The sequence below is a fragment of the Festucalex cinctus genome, chromosome 1 (assembly GCF_051991245.1).
Source record: "Festucalex cinctus isolate MCC-2025b chromosome 1, RoL_Fcin_1.0, whole genome shotgun sequence".
In the NCBI taxonomy this organism is placed as follows: Eukaryota; Metazoa; Chordata; class Actinopteri; order Syngnathiformes; family Syngnathidae; genus Festucalex; species Festucalex cinctus.
Genome location: NC_135411.1, coordinates 68,950,715 through 68,978,672, shown reverse-complemented (window position 1 = coordinate 68,978,672; position 27,958 = coordinate 68,950,715). Strand labels below are relative to the sequence as shown.

The 27,958-nt window shown below is 41.5% G+C and overlaps 1 protein-coding gene and 1 long non-coding RNA gene across 4 annotated transcripts; one reads left to right on the top strand and one right to left on the bottom strand.

Annotated features, from left to right (window-relative positions):
* Positions 1-6,569: 6,569 nt before the first annotated feature.
* LOC144008139 (uncharacterized) lies at positions 6,570-25,144 on the bottom strand. The gene is made up of 9 exons (XM_077508256.1): positions 25,103-25,144; positions 24,921-25,021; positions 24,614-24,789; positions 24,126-24,318; positions 7,803-8,056; positions 7,614-7,739; positions 7,299-7,325; positions 7,058-7,163; positions 6,570-6,940 (listed from the first exon to the last, which is right to left on the bottom strand). The coding sequence occupies exons 2-4, from the start codon at positions 24,947-24,949 to the stop codon at positions 24,206-24,208; spliced, it is 318 nt and encodes a 105-aa protein (XP_077364382.1). The 5' UTR covers positions 24,950-25,021; positions 25,103-25,144; the 3' UTR covers positions 6,570-6,940; positions 7,058-7,163; positions 7,299-7,325; positions 7,614-7,739; positions 7,803-8,056; positions 24,126-24,205.
* A 193-nt stretch (positions 25,145-25,337) lies between these two features.
* On the top strand, positions 25,338-27,912 carry LOC144008052 (uncharacterized). 3 transcript variants are annotated; one of them, XR_013280620.1, is made up of 4 exons: positions 25,338-25,826; positions 26,165-26,317; positions 26,485-26,633; positions 27,420-27,912. It is a non-coding gene; the product is annotated as an uncharacterized LOC144008052 (long non-coding RNA). The 3 variants fall into 3 exon arrangements; XR_013280600.1 differs by having other exon boundaries at positions 26,485-27,912; XR_013280611.1 differs by having other exon boundaries at positions 26,474-27,912.
* Positions 27,913-27,958: the final 46 nt, after the last annotated feature.

The following is a 27,958-nucleotide window of genomic DNA, read 5'->3' as shown; positions in this document are numbered from 1 at the left end:
GGGGCTGATCGGCCATCCACGGCAGCGCGTGCCTTATGAGGTGCAGTTGCGGTCGCCGGGAATGGGAAGGCGCGTGCAGAGGCCAAGACCTCGTGGTTGTAACGCTGGGTGGCCAGGAAAAAAACGGTCAGCTTCCTCCGCCAGAGCACGTGGCTCGGAGATGGTAGTGTTCGCTAGCGCTGTCTGGACATGAGGAGTCATGTGGCGCAGAAACAGTTCAATAAACAAAAAGTTCGGCTCCTCCGCGCCAAGCAGGTTCAGCATTTTTTCCATTAGCTCGGACGGCTTACAGTCCCCCAGGCCCTGGATGGCGAAAAGGCGGCGAGCCCTTTCCGGTCGTGACAGCTCGAAGGTCTTAAGGAGGTACGCTTTGAGCCCCGCGTACATATCCCGTGCTGGGGGAGAGGTGATAAAACTCACGGCTCTGGCCGCCGTGAAGCTCCCGAGCGCGGCCACGACGTGGTAGTAGCGCGTGGAATCGTCCGTAATTCCCCGGATGGCAAACTGAGCTTCAGCTTGTACAAACCACGTCGCGGCGGCCGACTCCCAAAACTCCGGTAACTTGAGACCAGCGGAGTTCGCCATGTCGCTCAATTCGATCAAATTCTCAGCCTCGGAAACGTCAACGAGGCGGATGTCGGGGTCACCAATGTAGCGAGCAGTGACGGGAGTCGGAGGCAGAGTGTTTGACATCAGCGATTTATTGACATCAGCTTCTCAGCGTTTAACAGCAACAACTCACTCTGCGCGAGGCTCACAGACCTCCTAACATCTCGTCCTTTTATCCTTTCATCCCAACAAACTCCCCCTTCGTCCCAACGTTCCGTGGGTGAATTATGTTCCAATCACTACAATTTATTTATTTATTTATTCATTTATTTATTTCTCTATTTAATTATTTCATGGTCGCTATTTTGCGGTGTTTCGTGAATTTATTTTATCTGTCAAGCTCGCCCGTCAAAGTTAGTGGGCGGGGCTGAGGCCTAATTCACTCAAATCTTGTCTAAGCGACTGCTTCGGCCTGAAGTGGTTGTCAACATGGCGGCTACGGTGACGGAGGACCTTCACGAGCTTTCAAGGGAGTTAGTGAGAGATATTTTAGACCTTGCTGAGTATGCAGAATCAGGACCTGCAGACCCCGAGCATATAAAGGGTAAAGTGGAGGAATTTATTGAAGTTGTTGGACTTATTTCGGCACTTTCCGACCAAGACATTGACCGTAGCGTGACCGCAATTTTAGAAGAAGTACTCAACAGCTTCACTGGTACCCAGGCACAACGATCCCAACACACACAGGTACCAGGACAATTGGCGTTTGATATACCCAGTGTAGTTCTGGAGCAACACGTTCTTTGTGGGATACCAGCAAGTCAAATCGCAGAGATGTTCGGAGTGTCAAAAAGGACCATCAGGAGACGCATGAAGCATTGCGGTTTGAGGTTTGTACGCCATTACATACATACATACATACATACATACATACATACTAGTGCTGTCAAAGTTAAAGCGTTAACTAATTCATTAATCACAAAAAATTATCGCATTAATCATTGTATTGCCACAGATTAATCACACTATTAATTTTGACCGCAGATGATCCTTTTTCGCCGACAGTGGATGGTTCCATTAAAGGTAGCTGTTGGACTTTGAGCAATAAACATAACTACATGCATTAAAGTAAAGCATTTAATAAATGTTTATATTGCCGTAGGTCATTTTTTCCCATTTTAAATTATGCGAATAATTAATTGATTCGAAAAAGCAGGGTGGAAAAAAAAAGAAAAGAAAAGAAATAGCAGGATGAGCGTGTGCAGTGGGCAAAAATGTTGGGGGGAAAAAGCTTTTTTAAGTCAGTGATTAATCATGATTAATCAAAATTCTACTATGTGATTAATTTGATTAAAAAATGTAATCGTTTGACAGCTCTAATACATACGTACATACATACATACATACATACATACACACATACCCACACACATATATATATATTATACATATACATATATATATATATATATATATATATATATATATATATATATATATATATATATATATATATATATATTATACATATACATATATATATAATCTATATATGTATGTATATGATCCAGATCAATTGTTGATGTATTGTTTGCGCAGAAAGAGAGACCTCTATTCACCTACAAATGATGAGGAGTTGGACCGCATTGTAACTGAAGTCCACTGAATACATCCAAACTCCGGTTACAAGTTAATCCATGGCCATCTCAAAACAAGAGGTGTACGTATTCCAAGTGAGTATAACAATATGGGCATTGATGTAATTTAATTTTAAATATTGATTATTTAATATGAATTGGTGAGCCTAGCAAATTTTATGCTTCTGTCATTTTATCTGCCATCTCCTGAAGCCAGAAGCTATGCATTGAAATATGAAATATTGAAGTTTAGGTTAGCAACTTGTTTAGTCTCTTTCAGAACATTAACTGGACTTTTATTTTGGGGGCTTTGGTTGTGCTGTAGCTACTGTAGTAGTTTTTCCACGCATTATTGCTTCATAATATGTGACGCCACAGGTAAGAGTCTGGCTATTTCCTCCCCTCAGTCTCAAGACTGCAAGAGTCTTTACGCAGAGTTGATGCAGAGGGAGTTCACATGAGACGATTATGGTTGCGTGTAACAAGACGACGGCAGTATTCTGTTCCTGGCCCAAACTCTTTGTGGCATATAGATGGAAACCACAAGCTAATCAGGTCAGTGATATTGTCAGAGAATCAGTGCAAATTTATTGTAGATGTACTGTAATCAGAAATGCTTTACAATTAAAATTGTGTTTATGTGTGTGCATGTGTGGGTGTGTGTGTGTGTGTGTGTGTGTGCTGACAGGTGGAGATTTGTTGTCCATGGTGGGGTGGATGGATTCAGTCGCTTAGTGGTCTACCTGACTGTGGCTGGCAATAATAGAGCTAGTACAGTGTTACAAAGTTTTATCACTGCTGTTGAGCAGTATGGGCTGCCTTCAAGAGTAAGGTCTGATAAAGGAGGAGAGAATGTAGATGTGGCAGAATTCATGATCAGGAGCAGAGGTACTGATAGGAATTCGCACATCACAGGCCGAAGCGTCCATAACCAACGGTAAATATGTTTGGCTTTTACAACAAGCACTGAATGTACCTCTTTAGCATAGGCCACACATAAATTAACACCTTGTCAATATTATCCTAAACACAGAATAGAGAGGATGTGGAGAGACGTTTATGAACATGCCCTGGACCTCTTCTATCAGATCTTCACTTCATTTGAAGATCAGGGAACACTGAATCCAGACAATGAAGTTCATCTTTTTGCACTGCACAGGATCTTCCTTCCATTAATCCAGCAAAGCCTCAACTCTTTCCGAGATGCCTGGAACTTTCATGGTCTGAGAACTGAACAGAATCAGTCACCACAACAACTCTGGAGAAGATAAAGAGAGCAAGACCCTATTGAGGATGCTGCTGAGGTTAAAGAAAATTACACACCATTTCAACCGTAAATTAACTTTGAAGGGGAAAAAAAAGCAGTAAAAGTAATAATAAGCTCAATGAGCAAAGACATCAACATGTATCCCATGCAGAAAGTAACACCTCAGTCGACCTGTGTCAGTGCATGTCATTTTGAGTCACATGACCAACAGACATTACCAGACCACTTATTTTGTCATTTGAATCTGCCACATGGCAGTTTTAATCTGCCACGTGGCAGTTTTAATATCACGATATTGCGCTTATCGTTACATCCCTAGTACTCTCTAAGGAAAAGTGTCTCACCCACACCCACTTTGTGATATCATCTACACACCAATCAATATCTGAAATAAAATTAGTCTTATGTTAATGTCATCGCAAAAAAGAGACAAAGTTATGTTATGTAGCAACAACAATGCGTCCCTGTACTGTTACAAATCTCATTTGGACAATGCAGATACCTAATATTTTTAGTACGCAATTGATCATGCTTGTCCTCCTTTCAGGTGTATGAGGACTATGGGATTGACTGGAACGGACCTCATGCTCTTCATGGTCGCATTGTGTTAGTCCCGGAGATTGAGCTGGCCCGTGAGCTCTCCGATGAAGAAGTTGCCATTTTGCCAGCTCCAGGAATATCTGTTACTGAGGCAATCAGATCATATATAGAGACTGTGCAGGTTTTAGAACAAATCATACCAGACTGATAGCCAACCCATGCCTTTATTACATTATACAAACATGCATGAACTAAAAGTTTTGCTTTACTGTGGACAAAAAAAAATGAAAAAAAATAAATAAAAGCGGTTTACTTCTAAACTGTTCTACTCACTTGGCATCAAAATTTTGTTAATGCCAGTTGAGAGAAACAGAACTGTTTGTTCGGTGAAAATTAACAATGCACGTTTGAAAAAAAAACATCAAATGCTGCAGTTTGATTTTTAAAACAAAAAACATTTTCACAGGTACTGAATGTGTGTCAATTGAACTGACGTACCAAACAGTGTATTCAATAACATGTCATTAGTAAGCTTGATACTTGACTCATTTTAGCCATTTTCAGCTGTAAGAAGATATGTTGTCTAATTAATGTGATAATGACATTTTTGATATCTGATTAAGAACTTTAAAAACATTTTGCCACATGCTGTCAACTGAAAATGACAACACAGGTGCTCAGGAAACAGGTAACAGCCAATCACGTTGATCATGTGGCATTAGCAAACTGAGCCACGATTGGTTGTTCACCCGTTTCCTGAGAACACGTTATGGCATCCTCAGTCGACACACTGTAAGTTCTAGGGGTGTGTTCAAAAAATCGATACGGCAATACAGTGGTACCTCTACTTACGAAATTAATTGGTTCTGGAAGAAAGTTCTTAAGTAGAAAATTTTGTAAGTAGAGACGCATTTTCCATGTAAATGCCCTAATCCGTTCCAAGACTCCCAAAATTCAGACATAAATGTTTTATAAAGCATAAAAATGCATCAAAACTTGTAACAAATACATGTTACAATTAGATTATTGCACAATAAATGAGAGTTGTGCATAATGTAAAAAAACAAAGAATAAAGTAAAGAATAAAAATGATGGTAATTTACCTTCTTAACTGCTGTCCTCATCGTTTTTTGCCCTCTTTGGTTCATGTTCCTCTCTCTCAGAAGTGTTTTTTTTTTTTTTTTTTTTTGCCTGGTGTTTTGTAAAGAACTTATCCATGGATGTTTGCTTCTTTTTTTTTCTCATCTGAGTGAGCAAACGCCGGACTGGTGAACACTTTTTCTGGGCGATTCTTTTAAACAAATTCTGAAACTTCCGGTATGGCGAGGCATCTTTTTCAAAAAAAAAAAAAAGGCCCGTCTCGTCGCAATTAAAAACGTACTGTGCCTTCATCAATCACCAATTGTTTGAATTTTTGCACAAATTCGTTGGCCGTTAGTTCATACATTTACGAAAAACTATCGGAACACGTCATGGGCCGCGGGATGAATGATGAGGACGCTGTATAGACACCGATCTAGTATACGCTCATACCTATGGTAGAGGTTCCTCTTAGCCAATGGGATGCCAGAAACATGCACAAACACCGATCTAGTATACGCTCATACCTATGGTAGAAGGTTCCTTTTAGCCAATGGGATGCCAGAAACATGCACAAACACCGATCTAGTATTTACGCTCATAGGTACCTATGGTAGGAAATAGCCATAGCCGAAAGTATGTTGCGTTCGGTAATGCATTTTTACCTTTTGTATCTAGAAATTTCTTTCGTAACAAGAGGCAATATTTTCCCGTTGAGGCGTTTCGTAACTCGAAAATTTCGTATGAAGAGACGTTCGTAAGTAGAGGTTCCACTGTATATCGTTGCGGGCCTCATTACAATACACGTATCGATACGCAGGCGTCAGAATCGATATTGCTCGTTAACTTTAAATTGGCAGTTTATGTCTTTCGTTCATGTCTTCATTGCCTTTGCAGCTTGCATTGTACCTAAAAATTAAAAAACCAGCAGCGTCTTTGAAGTTAATTGCCTTCAATTAATGCAAAAATAGCTCACCGGTGATTGGACACTGTGTCTTGCTAAGAAAAATTAAAGCAGAGGAAGAATATCAACATTTATTTACTTATAAACTTGGTCTTAATGTACCAATTTTCCTATATTTTGTTTAAAAAAGGAAATAGAATGTGTTACATGAAAAAACATTGTTTTTATTTCCCCAAATATTTCAAATAAGCACATTTTAGAGCTATAATTTTAATACTTTGATATTTTTACTCAAATCGGCTCATGCCTATTAATACATTTTCCCAGCGTGTCTGTGAAAAATGCTCTGCAGTGCGTACATATTTAGACCAGGCATGTCGCTTGGTGGTAAACCAGAAGAGCTACTAACAAAAACATTTTTGTCATCCAGCATAATCAACATATCCTTTAGGTATACATATGACTGTTATTATAAAATGCAAGTAAATGAATGTGAAATATCGGGATACGTATCACCTTTAAGATCAAGTATTGGGATACATATGTATCGCGATACGTATCGTATCGTGACCCCTGTATCGTGATACGTATCGTATCGTGAGGTTGGCGGCAATACCCAGCCCTAGTAAGTTCCAATGTGTGTTTTTAAAGGTTTTATTTGTACAGGAAAAATAATTAAGTTTATCACAATTTGAGACGAAATATCTTCTTACAGCGGAAATGGCTAAATTAGTCAAGTATCCCTCTAAACAAGTCCAAATCCAGTTTTTGCAGTATTCATAGCAGACAGGAGTTCTTGCTCAAATTCCATGTACATTTTTAAATGAGCAGGCAGCTTTAGTGTTTCAAAACATGTGGATGATGTTGGAAAGTTTCCTCCGGAAACCTCCACTTTTAGATCAGGAGGAAGCATAGCCCAGCCTACCCAGAATGTCAGCAGTTCGGCCAGTGTGTCTGATGAAGCTGAAAGTCAAAATGGATTAAGATGACATTTATTTCAACTTTAATTTATCTTATCCATCAATGATACACAGAATAATTTGCTAATAATGTAAAACATTGGGGAAAAAGATGTTATACCATTCTCAATAAACATCCTTAGAAAGCCAGTGATGCGGCACATGGACTCTATGTCAAAGTCTTCATCAATGTCCTCAACTGGCCATGTGATTTTTTCAAGGACCATCTAAAAGAATAATTAAGCAAGTATTTTAACTGGAGAACTTATTTTGGTCACATTCTTGGTCAAAGTAAAAATAACCTGCTAATACAGTACATGCAAACACATTAAGTCACAAATAAAACTACATTTCTGACATACCTGTGGTGTGAACTGCATTTCACCTGTCTTGGGGAAAAGAATTGGAACAACATCGGTCTAGATGTCAACAAAGGCCATAACATAACATCTTTCAGTCCCTTTCTCAACTGTTTAATTTGGCGCATGGTCCTCCCAATCACCTAATAGACAGACCAGACCTATAATACAATCTAAATGCTCAATTTTTCTCTTTTTTTGCACGGGGTATGTGTTCATAATATAATGTGGATAATAAAATCAGTAGCACATTATATTAACCTGAAAGACCGTTAGACATTTTAAAATAATGTACCCCTTTTCCACCCTGCAACTCACTGAATGAAGAAGAAGTTTGTTATACAGCCACCTCCGATTTATTTTGGTGACTGCTGGGAGATCCCAAGACATGGAGAGTTCTGAAACTGTGTCCTTTTGTCCTTGTGTAAGTTCCTCATGTTCAAGCTAAACTCAAGAGCATATACGTTATTACATTTTCCAAGGCAAAGATGTCTTCAAGTTACCTACCAATTTTATGATACTTCTGATGTGCAGATCAGCACAGTCTTCTATAACAACAGTTGCTGTTTCAGGGTCCCCATTAAACAGTACATGAATTACAGCAGGGCTTAATCCTGTAACACGTGGGCCGTCATGCAGGAAACTGTGGGCCAACATCCTTCCTGCAACCCGGAAGAGGTCGCTTTCAATGAGTACCTCTGATGCTGCTGGAACGAGGTGGTCAGGTTCACCCTCAAACAGCAATGTTCGGCACATTCCTCCTGTTAAGAACAAAGAGCCATTATCACAAGCAGTCCCAACAATTACCACTGAACTGCATTTCAAATGATATAATAACCATAAAATTATGAACTTGCAAAGATTTAGACAAAATCCAAATTGGAGTTTGGATATTATTGTTGTCATAAAGTACCGCATCACTCCCTCTCCAATAGCAACATCACCTGAAATAAAATACTGATAATAACACAGTGGTGGAGAAACAGTAGCTGACTGATACAGGTAACTGGACCGAGTAACATTTAACAAGCAAAGAAAAAAGTGCTCAATATTTATGTTGACTGTAATCCTAGATTAACAAACTAAGGAATCCAGATAACAGGAGAATGGTTAGAAACAGTGTCGTGTTCGTGTTGATAATAAATGCTGAGGATGTTTGCTGTTGCTTCAAGTGAACATTTATTTCACCAGGTCGACACATGCACACGCCATCCCATGTTAATGCACTCTTCCTCAAATCATTCTCCTTCTCCTCATCAATCATTTCAACACTCATGGACAGCAGCGACTCCTAGTGGTAACACTGATCATAACATCCCCCTTTCTTTGAGGTGATGAAATCAAAGATAAACATTAGTATCAAAATAAGTTAGATTTTTTTTTTCATTCAAATTTATGCAAACTCAAACATGCTTGAATGACATATCAAAACGAACATTTGCTTTAACATTTTTTTTTTCTTTTTTTAAACATAAACTTTATAAATCCAGTCGATCCGGTTTTCTTATTTCTCGTTTTGACCTTCTCAACGCATTTTTGTCCGGTGAAATGTTTGCATTACAGCTCATTGGAGGTTTTGGAGTTGTTATTCCAAGCGGTCCAGGGTGAGCGTTGTGGGATACACTGGATGCTTGTGGAGTCTTCAAGAGACTACGACAATTTCGCCTGAGCACTTGTCCATCCTCCGTTATGACTGTAAATGATCTTGGTGCAACTTCCTGTAATACTGTTCCTTTTGTATTACAACCGCATCCTCAATCCTAACTGGGTCGTTGTTTGCCAGTGGAGACAGTGGCCTGGTTGAAACATCATAAAATGGCTTTTGTGTCATCTTCTACTTTTTGAGCTTGTTCTCAGGTTTCTTTTGTGTAATAGTATTTGAATATGCAGGAAGCTTTTTGCGTAGCTTTCTGTTCATCAGTAGTTCTACAGGTGACAGTCCGCACTGAAGTGGAGATGCACGGTTTCTTAGAAGTGCCATGTACGGATCAGAATCGCTATCCGCAGCCTTCTTCAGCAGTTGCTTTAAGATGTGGACACCTTTTTCTGCTTGACCAATTGATTGTGCATAGTGGGGACTTGATGTCACATGACAAAACTCGTACTGCTCTGCAAACTTTTGCCATTCCCTGCTACTGAAACATGGTCCATTATCACTCACTACAATGTGTGGAATACCATGCCTGGCAAATATAGATTTGGTGTGCGTGATCACGCATGTTGATGATGTGTTTGCAAGCAATGCCATTTCCGGAAAGTTAGAAAAGTAATCAATGATTACAAGATAGTCTTTTTCCTTTAAGGTGAAACAAGTCCATCCCTACCTTGTGCCAAGGGGATATGGGCATTTCCGGTATCACCATTGGTTCTTTGCTTTGTTTCTTTCTGTGCTTTTGACACGTTTCACACTGACTCACAAGTGTCTCAATGTCTTTGTTTAGTCCAGGCCAGTACACTGACTCTCTCGCTCTCCTTTTGCATTTTTCTATTCCGAGGTGTCCTTCGTGTATTCTATTTAGTAGATCTGGCCTCAGAGATTCTGGGATGACTATTCTTCCTTTCTTCAGCAATAGTCCCTCAACAAAACTGAGATCTCCTCGAACATGGTAATAGTGAGGGCATGAACCAGCTGGCCATCCATTGTCCATGTTCTGAATAACACTCTGTAGCTCAGTGTCATGTGTTGTTGCGTCAGCAATTTGTCTGGTTTTTACATCAGATACTGGCAAAGCACTCAACACCATGTTTATGTGACTTTCAATGTCCTCACCAGTTGTACTCACGCAGCTCTCAGCAGGTGCTCTGGACAAGGCATCTGCAAGTACCAAGTGTTTTCCTGGTGTATAGACCAGTTCAAAGTCATATCTTTGTATTTTCATCATTAAGTGCTGAATGCGCGGTGACATCTCGTTGAGATTCTTCTTGATAATGGAGACTAGCGGGCGGTGGTCAGTTTCCACGGTGAAAGACGGCAGTCCATAGATGTAACTGTGAAACCGTTCCAACCCGTATGCCACGCCTAAACACTCCTTTTCAATCTGGGCATATTTGCATTCTGCTTTTGTCATAGCCCTTGACGCGTAAGCTACTGGCTTCCAGTACTGTCCCTCTGCTTGCAGGAGTACTGCTCCAATACCATCTTTGGATGCGTCAGTAGACACTTTGAGATTTTTTCTATGGTCGTAGCAGGCTAAAGCAGGTACTCCAGTAAGAGTTTCCTTTAGTCTTTGCCACTTTTGCTCATGTTTTGCAGCCCATTTAAAGTCACAATCATTGTGTAACAACTCACGGATGCAAGTTGTTTTCATTGTGAGGTTGGGAATAAATTTGCCTATAAAATTTACCATTCCCATTATGCGCAAAACGCCAGTTTTGTCTGTTGGTTTTGGCATGTTCAGTATTGCTTTTATTTTGTCTTGATCTGGTTTTATTCCTTGGGCTGTGAGTTTGTCACCCAGGAAGAGAATTTCTTGCACTGCAAACTCACACTTAGCTCTGTTGAGTTTCAGTCCATACCTTTGTATGCGCTCCATCACTTTATAAAGTCTCTGGTTATGCTCTTGGAGAGTCGAGCCCCACGCAATAATGTCATCAACATAAACCCTGACTCCCTCTAGGCCTTCAATGATCTGTTCCATTGCTCTGTGGAATATTTCTGGTGCGGATTTTATCCCAAATGGCAGTCTAAGAAAACTACTACTCTCATCAGTGCTACTCTCATCCAGTCTTAACTGCCAGAAACCTTGTGAAGCATCTAGTTTTGTGAAATAGTTTACTCCTGCCATTTCACTGATGATTTCCTCTCTTGTGGGTATTTGATAGTACTCGCGTTTGATGTTCTCATTCAGATCTTTTGGGTCCATGCATGTCCTCAATTCACCATTCTTTTTCTTTGTGACGACCATGGAGTTGACCCAATCTCCACCTTTTCGATCGCGCCAAGGCTCGTCATCCTGTCCAGTTCCCGTTTGACGGCTTCACGCAATGGAGCTGGGACCCTACGTGTGCGTGCACCACTGGCTGGGCGCCTTCCTTCAGCTGGATTTTGTATATAAAGGGCAGTGTACCAAAACCTTTGAACACATCAGCAAAGTTATGTACAATTGCATTGGTGTCACATTTCAAATCTGTCTCAATACAGTACACTCTTTTCACTAGCCCTAGCTCTTCACAGCTCTTGTCACCCAACAGTGACTCACATTTGTCACTCACCACAGAAAAGTGTACAGTAGACCGATATGCTTTTTTCAGGGCCGATACCGATTATCGGTAGTCAAGGAGGCAGATAACCGATATTTGAAGCCGATATTCATTTGCAGTAAAAGTTAAAATGTTGGCACCAAATTTTTGAATATGAAAACCCTAACCGTTCTTTACAATGGATTCTCACACTTCACTTTTCATTTTACATCCTTCCATCTGCAATAAGACGTTGGTGGCGGGGGGAGTTAAATGTGGGGGCCAACGTGACATTACCTTTTATAGCATTTGGGATACTTGTAGTTTTATTCTATAAATGTTATATTTTTATATTTTGAAGTAATAGGAGGAACCCTGTCATTCAAAATGTGCATCAGCTGTGGCATTACTTATTACTACAGCAAAAAAAAATAATAATCCATGAGAAAAACTATTCATCCCTGAACACCATACAGTTCTTGTAGATCTTATTATGATTATTGTTATTGTTACCATATAGACAGTATTGATAAGCTTATGATCTTAAATCGAGAACAGCAATATCATGCTACTCCTCTCTACAAGAGAACTGTCAAAAGACAGCTTCAGGATACAACACACTTCATCATGTAGTTTACTGCCACTTAGGATGTCCCAATCAACGCAGAAAAAGATAGAGTAAAATAACTTGGTTATAATAATAGTAAGAATAACTTGGTTAAACAGACATTGTTGCGGTGGACCGCTGCCAGTTTCTGCTGTTTAATGTGTTTTACACTTATAGACACGTGTGTATATGGGCACACTATTCTCTCACTACTGTACTGTACTGTATCACTTAATGGCACAGATTTACTTGTCTAAATAATAACTGGGCTGCAACATTGCTAATTCACATTAACAAGCACTATCTTAGCTGTCCACATGAATAGTTATTAACACACGAGAAAGTTATACAACACACCAAACATGAGCTCCTTATTCAAAGTATGATGCACGTAACGAAATTACATCACTGAACATTAATTGCAGCCGACTACGGCCGTAGATGTTACATATTAGTGGCATCCATTGAGAGGATAATGTCCCAACTGACGGCAGACATAACGTGAAAAGAGAGACAAAACGAGCAAATAAGCACACTATACTTTAGTGCACTTCTCTACTAATGCCTAACATACGGAAGAGAACACGTTCGTGTAGTTAAACGGTGTTTGAGACACTTAATTAGTTACGGAGCGGTCTTTAACGAGGTGCACAACGAGCTGTCAATCAAATCGACGTCGAAGCTTAAGGTATGGAGTTAAATATGGTGCAAAAGTAACTCGGAAAAAAAAAATGAAATTTTTATTTGTAAAAGGCGTGATTTGTACTTGTTAAAAAAAATGTACGTAAAAAAAAAACAATGTACGTAAAAAAAAATAATAATTGTGCGTAAAAAAAAAAACAATTGTACCTGTAAAAAAAAATGTATACCCGTAAAATAGAAAAGGTGTACTTAAAAAAAAATGGACGTTAAAAAAAAATTGTACGTAAAAAAAAAAAAATTGTACGTATAAAAAAAAAATGTACGTGTAAAAATAAAATTGTACCTGTAGAAAGTATTTTGTATCTGTAAAAATCACGATTTGTACCTGTAGAAAAGACAAGTTGTAGTCAAAGAAGTCGCCACTAGGAGTCACGAGTGCTTTTTCTGCTGCTGTCCAGTCACGGGACTTTTGCACCAAATCTGACGCCTAGAAATATAGCAGAACGATTCGTACTCGTAGAGCTCCGTGATTTGCCCGTCTTTGGAAGGGGGCGGGCTCTGGAGGATTTGGGAGTGGGCTGAAGCTCAACCTCATTGGTTCAGCGAACGACAGTGGGTTGATCTCAAAAGAGGTGACGTTATTCTCATTAGTATGCAAGAGATCTCAAACAAACAGTAGCAACACCAGTGTATGGTCATTTTGGAAGAAGAGGACGTCGCAGGCGTGAAAATGTCAACATGCTTCAATATACCAACAAGGTGTGGAGCACCTTAAACCTTGGTTGACATGCAGAGACCTCAAAGTGGACAAAAAGAAAGCCGTTTTAGTAGGAAGGTAAGATGTATTGCTTGTAATCCAGTGCTGGCTAGTTTAGTCCACATATCAAATTTCTTACTCTGTTAGCCGTCATTGAACACAACATTCTCGAGCCACTACACTCTCATAGTAACCGACTGGCTGTATTGCTGAACGTTTATTAGTGATGCAAACGGTGAGTTAAATCACCCATAATGTCCGTCCAAAGTTTGTTGTGCAGTATAGCATACACGTATGCCCGTGCGTGATGTCACATCAGCCAGTGTTAGTTAGTGGTTTGGGCTAGCATGCTAACGAGACTAATGATGCTCTTCACATGAATGTGGATTGTTTAATTTGTGTTCGGTTGTTTAATTTCTGAATGCGGTGTAACGATTATCGGCCGGTTGTAACTTTTTGCAACCTCAGTTCCAAAGGAATTGAGCTCCTGTGGCCTGAACATGCCACTGTGGGGGGTGGGGAGGACAAGAACATCCCCCACAAACAGCCACACATGCTCTGACTGACACGCGCACGCGCGCACACACACACAAATCAGAACAGTAAAAGCCTTCTTAGAAACTTGACTTTCTTATTTTGCAACAGAATAATGAATTATGAAATGTTATGTTTGTCATTTGTGAAATGTTGACTCCATGAAATGTCATGAAAATGTTCCATTGCAGTGGCAGATTCTCCACTAAACTTTCATGTGTATGCACGTCTTAACAGTGTAAGCTAGGTAACATTTCATTTGAGGTATTCAATTGTACGTGTTGCATTGGTTGAATTCTGACCTTAGAATCTTAACACACATGGGATCCAGATTCAATCTGATTAGTCTACCAAAAACCTCCCCCAGCTGGTAACTTTCCACTGTGGTCTCACCCGGCCCCCCCTGGTGTGGAGGCCGCCGCCCTCCCAATTTAAAAGCACGCTCCCTGCTTGCTGCTCGCTCTCTTCTTGGCTGCTCTTTGGCTCCCGCTCTCTTCACTGCTCCTTGGCTCCTCTTTGCTCTTTCCTGGTCTCCATCGGCGCGGCTGCCAGACAAAGGGCTAGCCCAGCTAGCTTAACCTCCAGCACATGGCAATGAACAGAAGCCATCGCGTGTAGCGACAGGCGCAGCGAAACACGCTGCTTTTAGTCCCTGCAAAGGCTCAACGGATGGTGCTTTTCCCAAGCACCCTGAGGCCTCCACCAAGAGGGCCTCTCCCCAGCCAGCAGGTTGACCCCGTGACGCTCAGTTGGCCAGCCGGACGACCTGTCTCTCCCTCTCCTGAACTGAACCTTCTCCATTCTATCTTCAAACGGGCTTGGCGAGTCTCCATCCAGGGTCCTGCTTCTCAGATCAACCCCATCTGTAAGTGCAACTTTGCAGGCCTTCGCCCTAGTACAAATTGGTGCAAACTAGGTTGATTGTGGGTCCCATGTTGGTTGATTCAAGAAATCCATCACCTTGGTTAAGACCATTTCTCTTTTCTTCTTTTCTTCCCCTTTGATTATTTTTATTATTTTAGTTCTCGTTTCATTTCCTATCATAGTAGTTAGTTTTGCTTCTTTAAATTCTAAGTAGATTATCCCACCTAGGTTAGAGAATAAACGTGCACAAAACTCAACCCCTGGTTTACTGTGTGTGTGTTTCATCAATTTATAGTGACCTCTAAGCTGAACAAAGAACTCACAAAATTGTAGTAAGGGCACAACCTTCATTTTAATGACTGATTCAACGAGGTTCTCATCTGTTATCCTGATAAAATTATCAAAAAGAGATGTGGTGCTCCGCAGGCAAGCCTCAACTTAATTTAAATATTAAGTTTGAGTCTCCTTCAATTAATGAGCCAATTGATTATTGATTTAATAATTAATAATTATTGATTTAATAATTAATTGGACCGATTTCCCTTACATAATGGTGCCCCGTGTGAGGCCAATTTATGTTACATATTTTGTGAAACACACACATGTAACAATCCAAAAACAGCTTAGTGCAGCGTGTTCTTCTGGGAAAATTTCAACTCGTTTCCATAGCAACCTAACTAAAACTTTATGCCAGAGCCAATCCGCTGTATAAAAGCAGTGTATTTGAAGCGCTAAATAACAGTCTAACGACTAGTTATTGAGAAGAGAATGTATTTGTCGACTATGTGAATGTTACACACACAAAAGTGGGAGAGTAACAATCACATTTTTTTTATTGCATGCAAAACTTTTTTTAGGCCTGGGAATGTTTTTTCTAACTCGTCACGAATTCTGATTGGGTTAAAAATATATTCCAAACCTCACGTGGCGCAATCAGCTTAGCTACCTGATTACGTTACAAGCCTTTAGGCTGAGGAAATAGTCTAGTGCACGAAATTCTGCATTCAGACCACCATTTGAGTCACAGCACACTTCTCAAGGTGTTAAGTTGACTCTCTTTTGTTGGGTAGCGTAAGGCACATGGTGCTAAAACTGCTAGCCTTTTGTGTAAAACACCGGTGTTAAGATCCGCCATCTTTGTAGGCGTATCCTTAACTTAACTGGGATTCAGGTAACCACCCCTTGAAACCAGTCGACCAATAAACTAATTTGAGGGGCGGGCCCAACGGCCAGACTTCCAAGTCGCTCCTCATTCGACTGTGGCCTCCAAAAAGGATCACGTCTCACCACGTGACCCCCCACTGAGAGCCCAGTCTCCGCCAAATTGTAGCATTGAAACACTAGTAATATAGTTTGCTTAAATTGTTGTAATTAGAGGTCCATCTGATTAACACTTAAAGTCTACTGTTTGATTAATATTCATATTGCTACACGGCCAGCTGCCAAACTACAGCCAATATAGTTGACTCCTGCCTTCTACCAACTCACGTGTGAAGAGGGACACATCGCAGCCCCCCCTCCCCCCGTGAGCCTACTGTCTGCCTTCTTCAACATCGCATTCAAAGCACTTTATAATTTAAATAATCAAGTTACCGTGATTTGAAACTAATCGAGGGATTTAAATTACTACTGTACCGTCCTAATCTATGATTCTTACTGGATTTAAGACAATTTAACATCACGTGTCTTCGCCACTCTTAAACGTTACATTATAATATTTTTCCTACTCCTGTTTCACCAAGTGTTAACATTGAGTTTAGGTTTAATATTTTTGTACGTTTTGCACTTTTTAATCTTCATTAATTCCGTCGTGTTTAATGAATTAACACCGTCTTACAGGAAGTAGTAGTCTCCCTTTCCCCTCGACGCGAGTCCTTATAGGATACTAGCATCGCGATATAAACCCGTGGGAATTAAAACGTTTCCGTGGTTTCCGCTCCTTGATTTATTTAAATTATAATCACTAGTGTCTTCTTAATAATTCGGCGTCAGTGCCGCGCATAACACACGCGCGATTATCCGTAAGGAGTGAATTTAACGTGTTTGACAGATTGACAGCTGGCGACACACGCACGCGCAACTTCCGGTGACGTGCCACTCATTGACAAAGTTTACGTTAGCTGCGTCTTGCTAACAACTTTGCTTGCCAAGTGCTACGATTTTAAAACTTGTGCAAGGTATTTAAACACTCGTTTTAAGACACATTCTGTGTCACTTACGAGCGACGGAGTTGTTTTGTCTATGCGGTAAAGTCATAAAACTTTATTGATCGAACAAAAGTACGACTCTATACTACACACAGGAGCCTCGTTGCGTTTTAAACGCCGACGGCGTCCTCCTGTGGCTATTCACGGTACCGCAGTCGAGGAACTTTTGCTAACAAAATTAAAACGCTTGATAACTTTAATTATTGACTTACCAAAGAGTTTGTTTAAATAATTAACCACCATTTTCAAGTACTTAATTTTGTTTTAATTAAAAGCAACACTCAACCAGTAGTGTATAGCTTTTCTCGTTGTAGTAAAAGTGTTTACCCAATTTTTAGGCACTTTTGGAAACCTCTATTGAATTAAATGTAATTTTAATTTAATGTGACTGTCCTCAGTAGACTTTTGTTTCCTAAAACCTGTAACCTCAAACGTATGTCGTGGTTAATAGTAATTTAGCAGACTAAATTGCTTAACACAATACTTTGTTGAGGGTCTTCAATTATTTAATGCATTGCCATTTAAAATAATTGGTAACATATTTGGATACAATCCTTTAATCTGTGCCTTAATAAATTTTGGTAAAACATTTTGAATCAACTAATTGAGCCCAAAAAGCTAATCTTTAAGCATTTTCAGCATTGTCTAATTGGCTAACAATTAGTCCTTCCAAATTGAGTAAAGTGAGCTTACACATATCTTTGATATCATAACGCTACTTTTAACCATGGATGCTTTGCAAAATGCCCTTGCGACCGTGACTAACAATCTCATTCCAGGCTATGCCAACGCGACAGCCAGCGCTAGCGCAGAGATTCTTGACACCAACATTGCGCAACTCGTTTGCGACGCTCAACAAGGATCGTTAACCCACGAAGATATGGCACAAATCCTCAGCCGACTAATGGTGAATTTAGTGGCTAGGTGGAAATTGAGTGACCATGAGCTTGAACAAGTGAAAAGCGTTCTGACAGCAGAACAGCAAATTCACGCCCAAGTTAGCAGCAAGCTAACCGAGTTGGAAGCATGGTTGCATGAATCTGACCGCGTGGACTTGGGAAACCAAGTTACAAAATTGACACAGGAACTTAAAGTGAGTACACAAACTGCCCGCACGCATGAACAAAATTGGCATAATGCCACATCGGAAATTCGTGAGTTAAAAGAATGCATTGCAGAACTATCAAATCAGCACACTGAAGCCCATTGGATTGATCTCCAAACTGAGCGTGAATTTGACAAGTACTTGCTAGCTCTCGCGAATGATGAAATTGCGGAATTAACTCAAGAGATTAGACTTTTGAAAAATGAACGCATTGAAGGAAAAAGGCAGACGTTTCGTTTGAAATCTGAGTTGATGGCAATGGAAGAAAAACTCCGGCGATTGCAGCATCCATCCTTCAACACTGGCCGGGATGACGAGTCATCCCATGCTGAACCGAAATTACAGCAAGTCCCACAAGGTAACACCAGGTGTCCATTGACGCCGTCCCAAACCACTGCTTTGGAGGTCCCCGTTCAGGACCTGTCTCAGGTGAACTCTCCTTTGCATTTTGATCCACTTGTGGTGCACGCACCTGTTCCTTTTTCAGACGCTGCCACGTTGTCTGATGTGCTGCAGACTTCCTCTGCAAATCTTGGACCTGTTTCTCAGCCACCTGTGCCACTTCCGGTTCCTACTCGCTCCATGGCAAGCACGTCTCCAAGTGCTGCTCAACACACACAGGGGCCCCTTCCCTCTGCAGTGTCACTGAGAGGAGCAAGCTCACCTGGCTCTGTGCTTCCACCAAGAAGCACAGTTCTTGTTTCGGCACCCCCGCTAGGCGCCACGCCTTCTTGTGCGTCTCCAGTTGCTGCCAACCTTCATTCCCCTGCTCAACAAGCAGATGCTTCTTCACCTCATCATGTGGCGCAACCAGGCATGTCTACAAAAGAGTTAGACACGATTGCCAAGCACATTCAGAAGTTTCAGCCAAAACAAGATTGCTCTGATAACACTTCTGTGTACCTCAAAGACCTTGATTTTCATTTGAGGAGATTCCCACAGGCAACAACGGAAGACAAGATTTACCTCATGAAATTGACGTCCACTCGAGAAGTAAGTGATTGGATCGACCGCCAGCCGATCCACATCTTGAATGATTATCGAGCACTGTGTCACGCATTGTCTCGTGAATTTGTTGGCCCAGTATCAGCAATGAGCTTTCTTGCTGCCTGGTCAGTAAAACAAGGCCGAAAGGAATCACCCAGCCTGTATTATAGTCGCCTGCGCAAGGCATACTTTGGGCATCGTAACGAACCCAACATGGAAGAACAGGTAGAATTCAAAACACTATTTTTGAACAACCTCCACCCAAACACAAGCCGCCTCTTGGGTGTGACAACTTGTTCTCGCACGCTAAGTAGCCAAGAGCTACGTGAACTTGCATCCAAGGCCTTTGTGTTTTTACGCGAAAACGCTGCTAAATCAGTGGAATCCTCTGTTTACCATGTTGCAGGTGGTTCAGACGAGGTCGAACGACAGTCCGAATCACAGCAAAGCGACGATGACATCGCCGCTTCCCCATCAAATCCTGCACAACGGCCTCAAAATGGTTCTCATCAGAAGCACCAGTACAGCCGCAGTGCACCTGCGCGGTGGAGTCATAGCTCCAGCCGTGGTTGTGAACGGGAGAAACCCTTTGCGAAAACAAAACCTCGCAAAAAGAAACCTCCCCGCACAAATAGTCCTCAGGAGCCCCCATCCACGTCAGGTGACTCCTCAATTGACAGCAACATCTGGACAAAGGTTCTTGATGGGCTGCGCAAATTGTCCAACGACAGTCAGCCGACAGCCATCAATGAGCCAGAGGTGTCGGACAACACCGTTCTTTCAGTCCAACTGGATCCAGCACCTTCTTTGCCTTCTGCCAGTGCACCTGTTACCGAGTCGAATCAACCATTCAAACAGCTCTTAGGTAACCTCAAGATTAAAGGTGCATCGCGTAAGTTCTATTTGAGGACGACACTTGAACAAACATTAGACTATGACGCTTTGGTTGATCCTGGCGCTGACATTACAGTAATGTCCAACACGCTCTTCAACCAACTTCAAGGCATGCTGAAGAACAGTGGCCGGATGCTCCGCCTCAACCACTGCTCATTGGAGATCGGTGCGTTTGCACTGACTAACACCCATCTGGACTCCATGGCAACGTTACACTGGACGATTGGACCACACAAATTGGTCCATCCTGTGTACGTGTCTGCTGGGGAATCAGTCCCGCTCCTCATTGGTCAAGATCTGCTGGGCCGCTTCAAGCCCCTGATAGATTACGACCGACGCAAAATCTGGTCACAGGTGCGGCAGCCTCTGCCAGCAGCACCGCTGACCAAAACTGCCAATTGTTATGCGGTAAGCCTAACAGAGACTTCTTGTGAACCTGTTCGGAGTGTACAAAACTCACACCAGGACTCTCACCCAGCTCAAGGGGGGACCATGCCTGTTGTCCCCGAGATGCCCTCAAGAGGTCACCTTCGCAACACCACCTCTCCCCTCGGCCAAGTTGAACGTCCCACTCAGGGTGTGCAACTCTGCCACCTTACGGAACGCGACTTGGATTGCACCTCTGAGCTACGCATGACACAAATTGAGGCCGTTGTCCTCACTTTTGAAGCAAACCATTCAGCTTCACCGCGGACTTTGAACTTGAAATCGCACTTGAAATTGTCATCGAACAACCCAAACAACACAGTGGTTGTCTTTGCAATCTGCTTGGCGCGTTGTGCCTATTTCTGAGCAATTTGTTACCCACCCTGCCCACCCTTGCAATGCAGATGGTGCGCGCCACTGCCCTGCCATTCACTGCCCCCGCTTTCGCGCCTGCAGTACTTCTTTTGGGCCACACGTTGTCAGCCTTTGTGCTCAACAACACTTATCTGATTTCAATGAACTTGCAGTCCATTGTTTTTCTCTTGCTTTTGCTCACCGCCGCCGCGTGCCTTCCTCGTTCGCCTGTCGACGGCTCACCTGTTCATGCCAAGACATTCGCTTTTGGTGGTCACCTTTTGCTTCCTATCATGGGCTTTCTTCTTGCTCCTCCGTGGAACGCACATCTCTGCCGTTCGTGGCTCCACGTAGCCGAAGGGGGGGTCATGACATCATACGCCCATGACATGACACATAGCTGTCAAAGGGAGGTCATCACAACAGGACCGGACCAGCCAATCAGGTCCAACCTCCATGAACTCACTTCCTTGGTTACAATTGAGGGACGAACCTCGCCCATCTTTGTTGACCATCATCAGCAGGTCCAAGATACACCTGTGATTCTTCCTGTGGTTCATCCTCAAGATGACTTGGAGCTTTTGGCTCCCACCCATCAGGCACCTATGGGTGCATTTGCCTTTCCAACTGATGCAGGACCCAAACGGTCCCTTCCCAAACAGTGGTTTCAGACACCCTGGCGCCTAATGGCTAACACATTTTTGCTGCTGTTGTGTATGACTGCGCTGATTACATATTTAAAATGGCTAGCGCTAAATCTAACTGCCGCAACGCCATTGAATTGCCAATTCAAATTGCGCTTCACCCATTCGCACACCCGCACTCACTTATGACACATGTGCATAAACAAACATCCTAGAAAGTGTACAGTGACTCAAATGAACTTCAGCAGACTCCCCAAACGACTAAAGCGATTGGTAAGAAATGTGCTTTTAGCTACTGCTTTTATTAGCTTCTTATTTAAAATAAGAACCTTAACTGTTAACGCTGTTAGTCCAAACACCGTTAACTTGAAAATGGCGAAACACGCGAGTCACGACCGAGATTCCTTTTGCCTAACAACGCGTAGCAAACAAATTACCAATCTACCGTCTCCCGACAAAACAACCAAAAGGACTACGCTAGTCCTCAATCTGCCTAGCATCACGCTAAGCTGAACCAAACTAACCACGAGAGTTTGTTTCTTCTCGGTGTCCCAACCAGAGCACGCTCACACGCAAGGTGTGACCGCGCTGAGACTTGACATGCTGCACTAATCTGTTTGATACATCAACAGCTCAGTTGTGAGAACGTCTTCTCGGCCTGCATGCTCCCTTAATACAGCTTTCTTTTGCCCTAGAAAGACCTAAAGTCATAGTAAGAACCGAAAGTGCCCCCTTTCAGTCACATTGACATGACATTCCTACACAGGCCTCTAGACAACTATTGGACTTCTATTTTTCACTCTCGTGTTCTTCTCCTGTTGCGTCTGTTACTTTCCCCTTCCACTCTATACACGACACGTAGTGTAGACCTAGAGGGAAAGATAACATCATAGCCAACTGCCGAGTCTAGCTTTAGCAAAGGGAGGGGAGGGGTGGGTTTGCACCAACTTTGTACTCTGGTAACTGCATTGTTGTGCTTCACCTGTCCAACTGCCGATGCCACGTCTAGAAGTGCCGACCGAAACGTTCTGTCGAAGAACGTTTCCATCGCCAAAGGGAGGATCTGTAACGATTATCGGCCGGTTGTAACTTTTTGCAACCTCAGTTCCAAAGGAATTGAGCTCCTGTGGCCTGAACATGCCACTGTGGGGGGTGGGGAGGACAAGAACATCCCCCACAAACAGCCACACATGCTCTGACTGACGCGCACGCGCACACACACACAAATCAGAACAGTAAAAGCCTTCTTAGAAACTTGACTTTCTTATTTTGCAACAGAATAATGAATTATGAAATGTTATGTTTGCCATTTGTGAAATGTTGACTCCATGAAATGTCATGAAAATGTTCCATTGCAGTGGCAGATTCTCCACTAAACTTTCATGTGTATGCACGTTTTAACAGTGTAAGCTAGGTAACATTTCATTTGAGGTATTCAATTGTACGTGTTGCATTGGTTGAATTCTGACCTTAGAATCTTAACACACATGGGATCCAGATTCAATCTGATTAGTCTACCAAAAACCTCCCCCAGCTGGTAACTTTCCACTGTGGTCTCACCCGGCCCCCCCTGGTGTGGAGGCCGCCGCCCTCCCAATTTAAAAGCACGCTCCCTGCTTGCTGCTCGCTCTCTTCTTGGCTGCTCTTTGGCTCCCGCTCTCTTCACTGCTCCTTGGCTCCTCTTTGCTCTTTCCTGGTCTCCATCGGCGCGGCTGCCAGACAAAGGGCTAGCCCAGCTAGCTTAACCTCCAGCACACGGCAATGAACAGAAGCCATCGCGTGTAGCGACAGGCGCAGCGAAACACGCTGCTTTTAGTTCCTGCAAAGGCTCAATGGATGGTGCTTTTCCCAAGCACCCTGAGGCCTCCACCAAGAGGGCCTCTCCCCAGCCAGCAGGTTGACCCCGTGACGCTCAGTTGGCCAGCCGGACGACCTGTCTCTCCCTCTCCTGAACTGAACCTTCTCCATTCTATCTTCAAACGGGCTTGGCGAGTCTCCATCCAGGGTCCTGCTTCTCAGATCAACCCTATCTCTAAGTGCAACTTTGCAGGCCTTCGCCCTAGTACAAATTGGTGCAAACTAGGTTGATTGTGGGTCCCATGTTGGTTGATTCAAGAAATCCATCACCTTGGTTAAGACCGTTTCTCTTTTCTTCTTTTCTTCCCCTTTGATTATTTTTATTATTTTAGTTCTCGTTTCATTTCCTATCATAGTAGTTAGTTCTGCTTCTTTAAATTCTAAGTAGATTATCCCACCTAGGTGAGAGAATAAACGTGCACAAAACTCAAAACCTGGTTTACTGCGTGTGTGTTTCATCAATTGATAGTGACCTCTAAGCTGAACAAAGAACTCACAAAATTGTAGTAAGGGCACAACCTTCATTTTAATGACTGATTCAACGAGGTTCTCATCTGTTATCCTGATAAAATTATCAAAAAGAGATGTGGTGCTCCGCAGGCAAGCCTCAACTTAATTTAAATATTAAGTTTGAGTCTCCTTCAATTAATGAGCCAATTGATTATTAATTTAATAAATAACAATTATTGATTTAATAATTAATTGGACCGATTTCCCTTACAACCTTAATGATGCATTTATATAACAGCATTTGTGGTATCTGTATTACTTACCAGTGAGAGTACAATGGAGTGGACATGCCCATTCTTGCTGCCGTTTATAGAATCTGAGAAGTTCCCGTTCCCTGTCCTCTTCAGTCTCTTAGGTCCATCTTCATCCTCAGTGGAATCCCAGATGCATGTTCCCTTAGCAGACTCTCTTTGTACACCTTGGAAGCTTGAGCTGGTTCTTTAATAAGCTTCCACTCTAGACAACAATGATAATAAAGTTACTGTTTCAATGAGTTAGGCATGTTACATGCAGATATCCACTCAGTCTACTACAGAAAAGGAGAAAAGTTATGGCTATCCCACCAACAAATTTGTGAAGCATCATCAGAAATTGTTAAAAAGCCCAGAGATAAAAGGAAAAATAGCATTCTGAACAAAAAAATAAATATTTTCAACTGAAGATCATATACTGTAAAACCTAGTTGCATGTTATGTGTATGACCGAGTTGTGTTACACACAAATGTAGAGAAATTCTTTTGTGATGCCAAACCTTTGTCTGTGTCTTCATGATTCAATTCAACAATGTTAATCACTGCTGGTACTGCTGCACTCTCAGCTGATGTTTCAGGCCTCACTTGAACACTGTCATTGACTGAGGTGGTCTGTTCATCATTTTCTTCACTTTGGCCTGTCCCTTGATCTGCTTCATATTCTTGCATAGGTGTCCTTGAAGTGAACAAATTAAAATGATCATACTCCCTTTATTGAATGTGCAACACTCTAAAATAGTCATGTTTCAAAACAAAAAAATAATAATAATAGTGTGCTATCCCTGCACTTATGTATAAAGCACTTACCCATTGCAGCTCAGTCTGTGAACCTTCATTTCTGAAAAAGGCACTACCTTTTCACAAGTTAGGCAGTTGATGTCCGGCCCAGAGACATGATGTGAGCTCTCCTATGAACAACAAATTGCTTTTAATTCCTTATTAAGAAGTTTGATTATATATTAAACTTGAGTCTCTGTCAAATTCCATACACAATCTAAGGGTAGATCCTGTTGAAGTGGACGTATGTCGAGTGTAGCCTGTCCGACCATCGTTGATGGGTTCTTCAGGTAGGCAAGAGTGTATCCAGAGCTGGGACATGGAAGCAATCCAAGATTTCGACTGCGAGTAGATCCTGAAATCTTCAGAAGTTCAAAACCTCCTCCATCCTGAAGCTTTGGGAATACTTCTAGGCCGTCAGGTCACACACGTTTTTGTTCAGTTTCGCTCCACTACCAGGGGCACTAAATAATCTTTACTTCATAAAATAGATTTATTAGTAGTAAGTAAGAATCCGTGGAGTTCACCCTCTGAAAACCTGCCAATTTTGTATTTTCGGTGGTGAAACCCCGGCACTATTTTGCGATGAGGCGCAGTGATCTCCGGTGTGGGCGTAGTGCCATTAGGTCGGTAGTGGTGTGATTTAGGTCACATGAGCCAATCAGGTAGCTGCTGCTTTCTCTTCACCATAGCAACCGCATATCAAAAATGGCGACCACAACGTCGGAGAGCGAAGAAGAGCGAAAGGAGAAAAAAGTTAAAAAGAAAGTGGTGAAAAAACTTCGTTCCCGTTCAGGTTTGACCATCGCTTCAGCTGGCCCCGTCCTTCCAGCCATCTGCATCATTTGTAAAAATAAATTTCAAAGTATATTCGTCTGGGATCGGAAGGCACACGGAAGAGGGATCATCTCGCCAAAGCAGAAACATTGTCAGCAGGTATGTGCTACACACACGCGTGCCCATTTCTGTTATTAATGTGACCGATATTTTGTATAGGGCTGAAAATAATTTGTTGCTAGGTTAAGTTTTAAGGCTATAGTTTATTAAAAACGCGAGCTGCTGAATGATTTATCGAGTGAATCCAACAGTTGTTACCAAACTCGAGTTACCTGTGCCCATCAGTCATAATAGAGAGTCACAGCTACACGCTCCCTTTTCCCCAAACTCTCTCTCATCAACCTCAACAAACACTTTACTTAAATCTGTGATGTGCATATACCGTAAAGAGGTGATGTGACAATAACACTTATAATGTAATTCTTTTTTGTCTAAAGGCGGGTTGCTGCAGGCAGCTGAGATGAAGAAAGACTGTTCCATTCTTCTGCATATTCAAGACAAAAGACTGTCACAATGGAGGTGCAGTTTTGTTTCAGAGATTACACAAGGTTCTTAAAGTCAACAGAAACAGCAACCAGGGACGAACAAATGTGAGTTGTTACATTGCACTATTTCATTGTCACTTGGCTAAAATTACACATTTCAAAAGTAAAGCATTGGTCAGCAATATGTCACTTGTATTCCGTTTACATTTCGAGACAGCATTAATTAGAAAGCATGACTCTGCACATGTTAAGTGAGTGTAGGTGTGTTTCAGACAACCCTATGCTGAGAGCTACAAACTCTTTTGTGAACAAGTAATCCGTCAAAGGATTATAGTTGACAAAGATGTGATGAGAATGGACAAGCTAAGAGGTTTGTGAACAGTGTTAAGAAACACGGGGATCTTGATGCTTCAGACTACAGGTAACGTATAAATCTTCACACTGAAAAACATTGTCTGAAATCTATGGGAAGAGATTTGTCTAAAATCTCACTGTTTCAGAAAAAAATAGTTTGCTGACAAGCTCAATTTAAGTTAAAAATAAATAAATAAATAAAATTGATTCTCTAAAAATGAAAAACAGTTGGTTGTTAATTATTATATGCAAATGTGTTTTTTTGTCTTCTGTATTTATAATTGTTCTTTGACCAAGAAAGTATATAGGCCTATAGGTATATTTTTATTTCTATCCAAATATACGATTATTCACTAGAATTTTCAGTAGGATATCTGAATACCAAAATATTCGATAGCTGCAGCACTAATAATACTAATTTTGAGTTGTGGCACGCCCACACGAGTTATTTTACCACACACCCATGTCAAAACTAGCTTACTGCACACACTGCACCCCAACGTCAAATTTTTGCTAACGTCATAATAATAATAATAATAATAATAATAATAATAATAATAATAATAATAATAATAATAATAATAATAACAATAATAATAATAATATATATTATAAATTTTGTTGGATCCAAAAGCAACTTACAGAATTATAGTTTCATATGATTGTAATTGTCTTATTTTCAAATGTTTAAATATTTTCTTGATTTGAACAAAATATAATTGTTTTGAATAATCTTGATTTCAATTATTACCAAAATAATTGTGATGATTATTTTTTCCATAATAGAGCAGCCCTAATGTGATGTGAATATGTGTATCTTGTGCTCATCTTTCCCTTTAATTTTCTATTTCAGGCAGTATATACTGAAACGAAGATTGAGGTGTGATTTCCCCCAGCTGGTTTTTCACACCCCTTTCCAGCAACAACTCTGCAATGGTTTTTGTAGAGACATTATCAACAACTGACAAACTTTTAGACAGGGTACCTCACTCATCAGATACATCAACTACTGAGTCTACTGACGTAAGCCAAGAAAGTGACACTAACACATAGCTGGTAAAACATCAGGTTGTAAAATCACAGGGCATACGAGGACACTTGACAGTGCAGGGCTGTAAAATCTATGTAAAATTTGCCTTTTTGTTTGTTTCATTATCAAGATGTTAACTCTCCATTTTAACACTTTTCAAGCAAAAATAAAAATGTCTGTATTCCATTTTTCCACAACACAGACCTTTGTTAAATTGGTCTGCCAAAAAAAGAGAGCTGTTCCAATGAAGTTCCAAAGGTTTTATTGTGAATGCACATTTGATTTTTATTTTATTTTTTTTATTAATATTTTTTGAGTGGGGGGGCAGGGGTGGGGGGCAGGGGTGGGGGGCGGGGGGTATA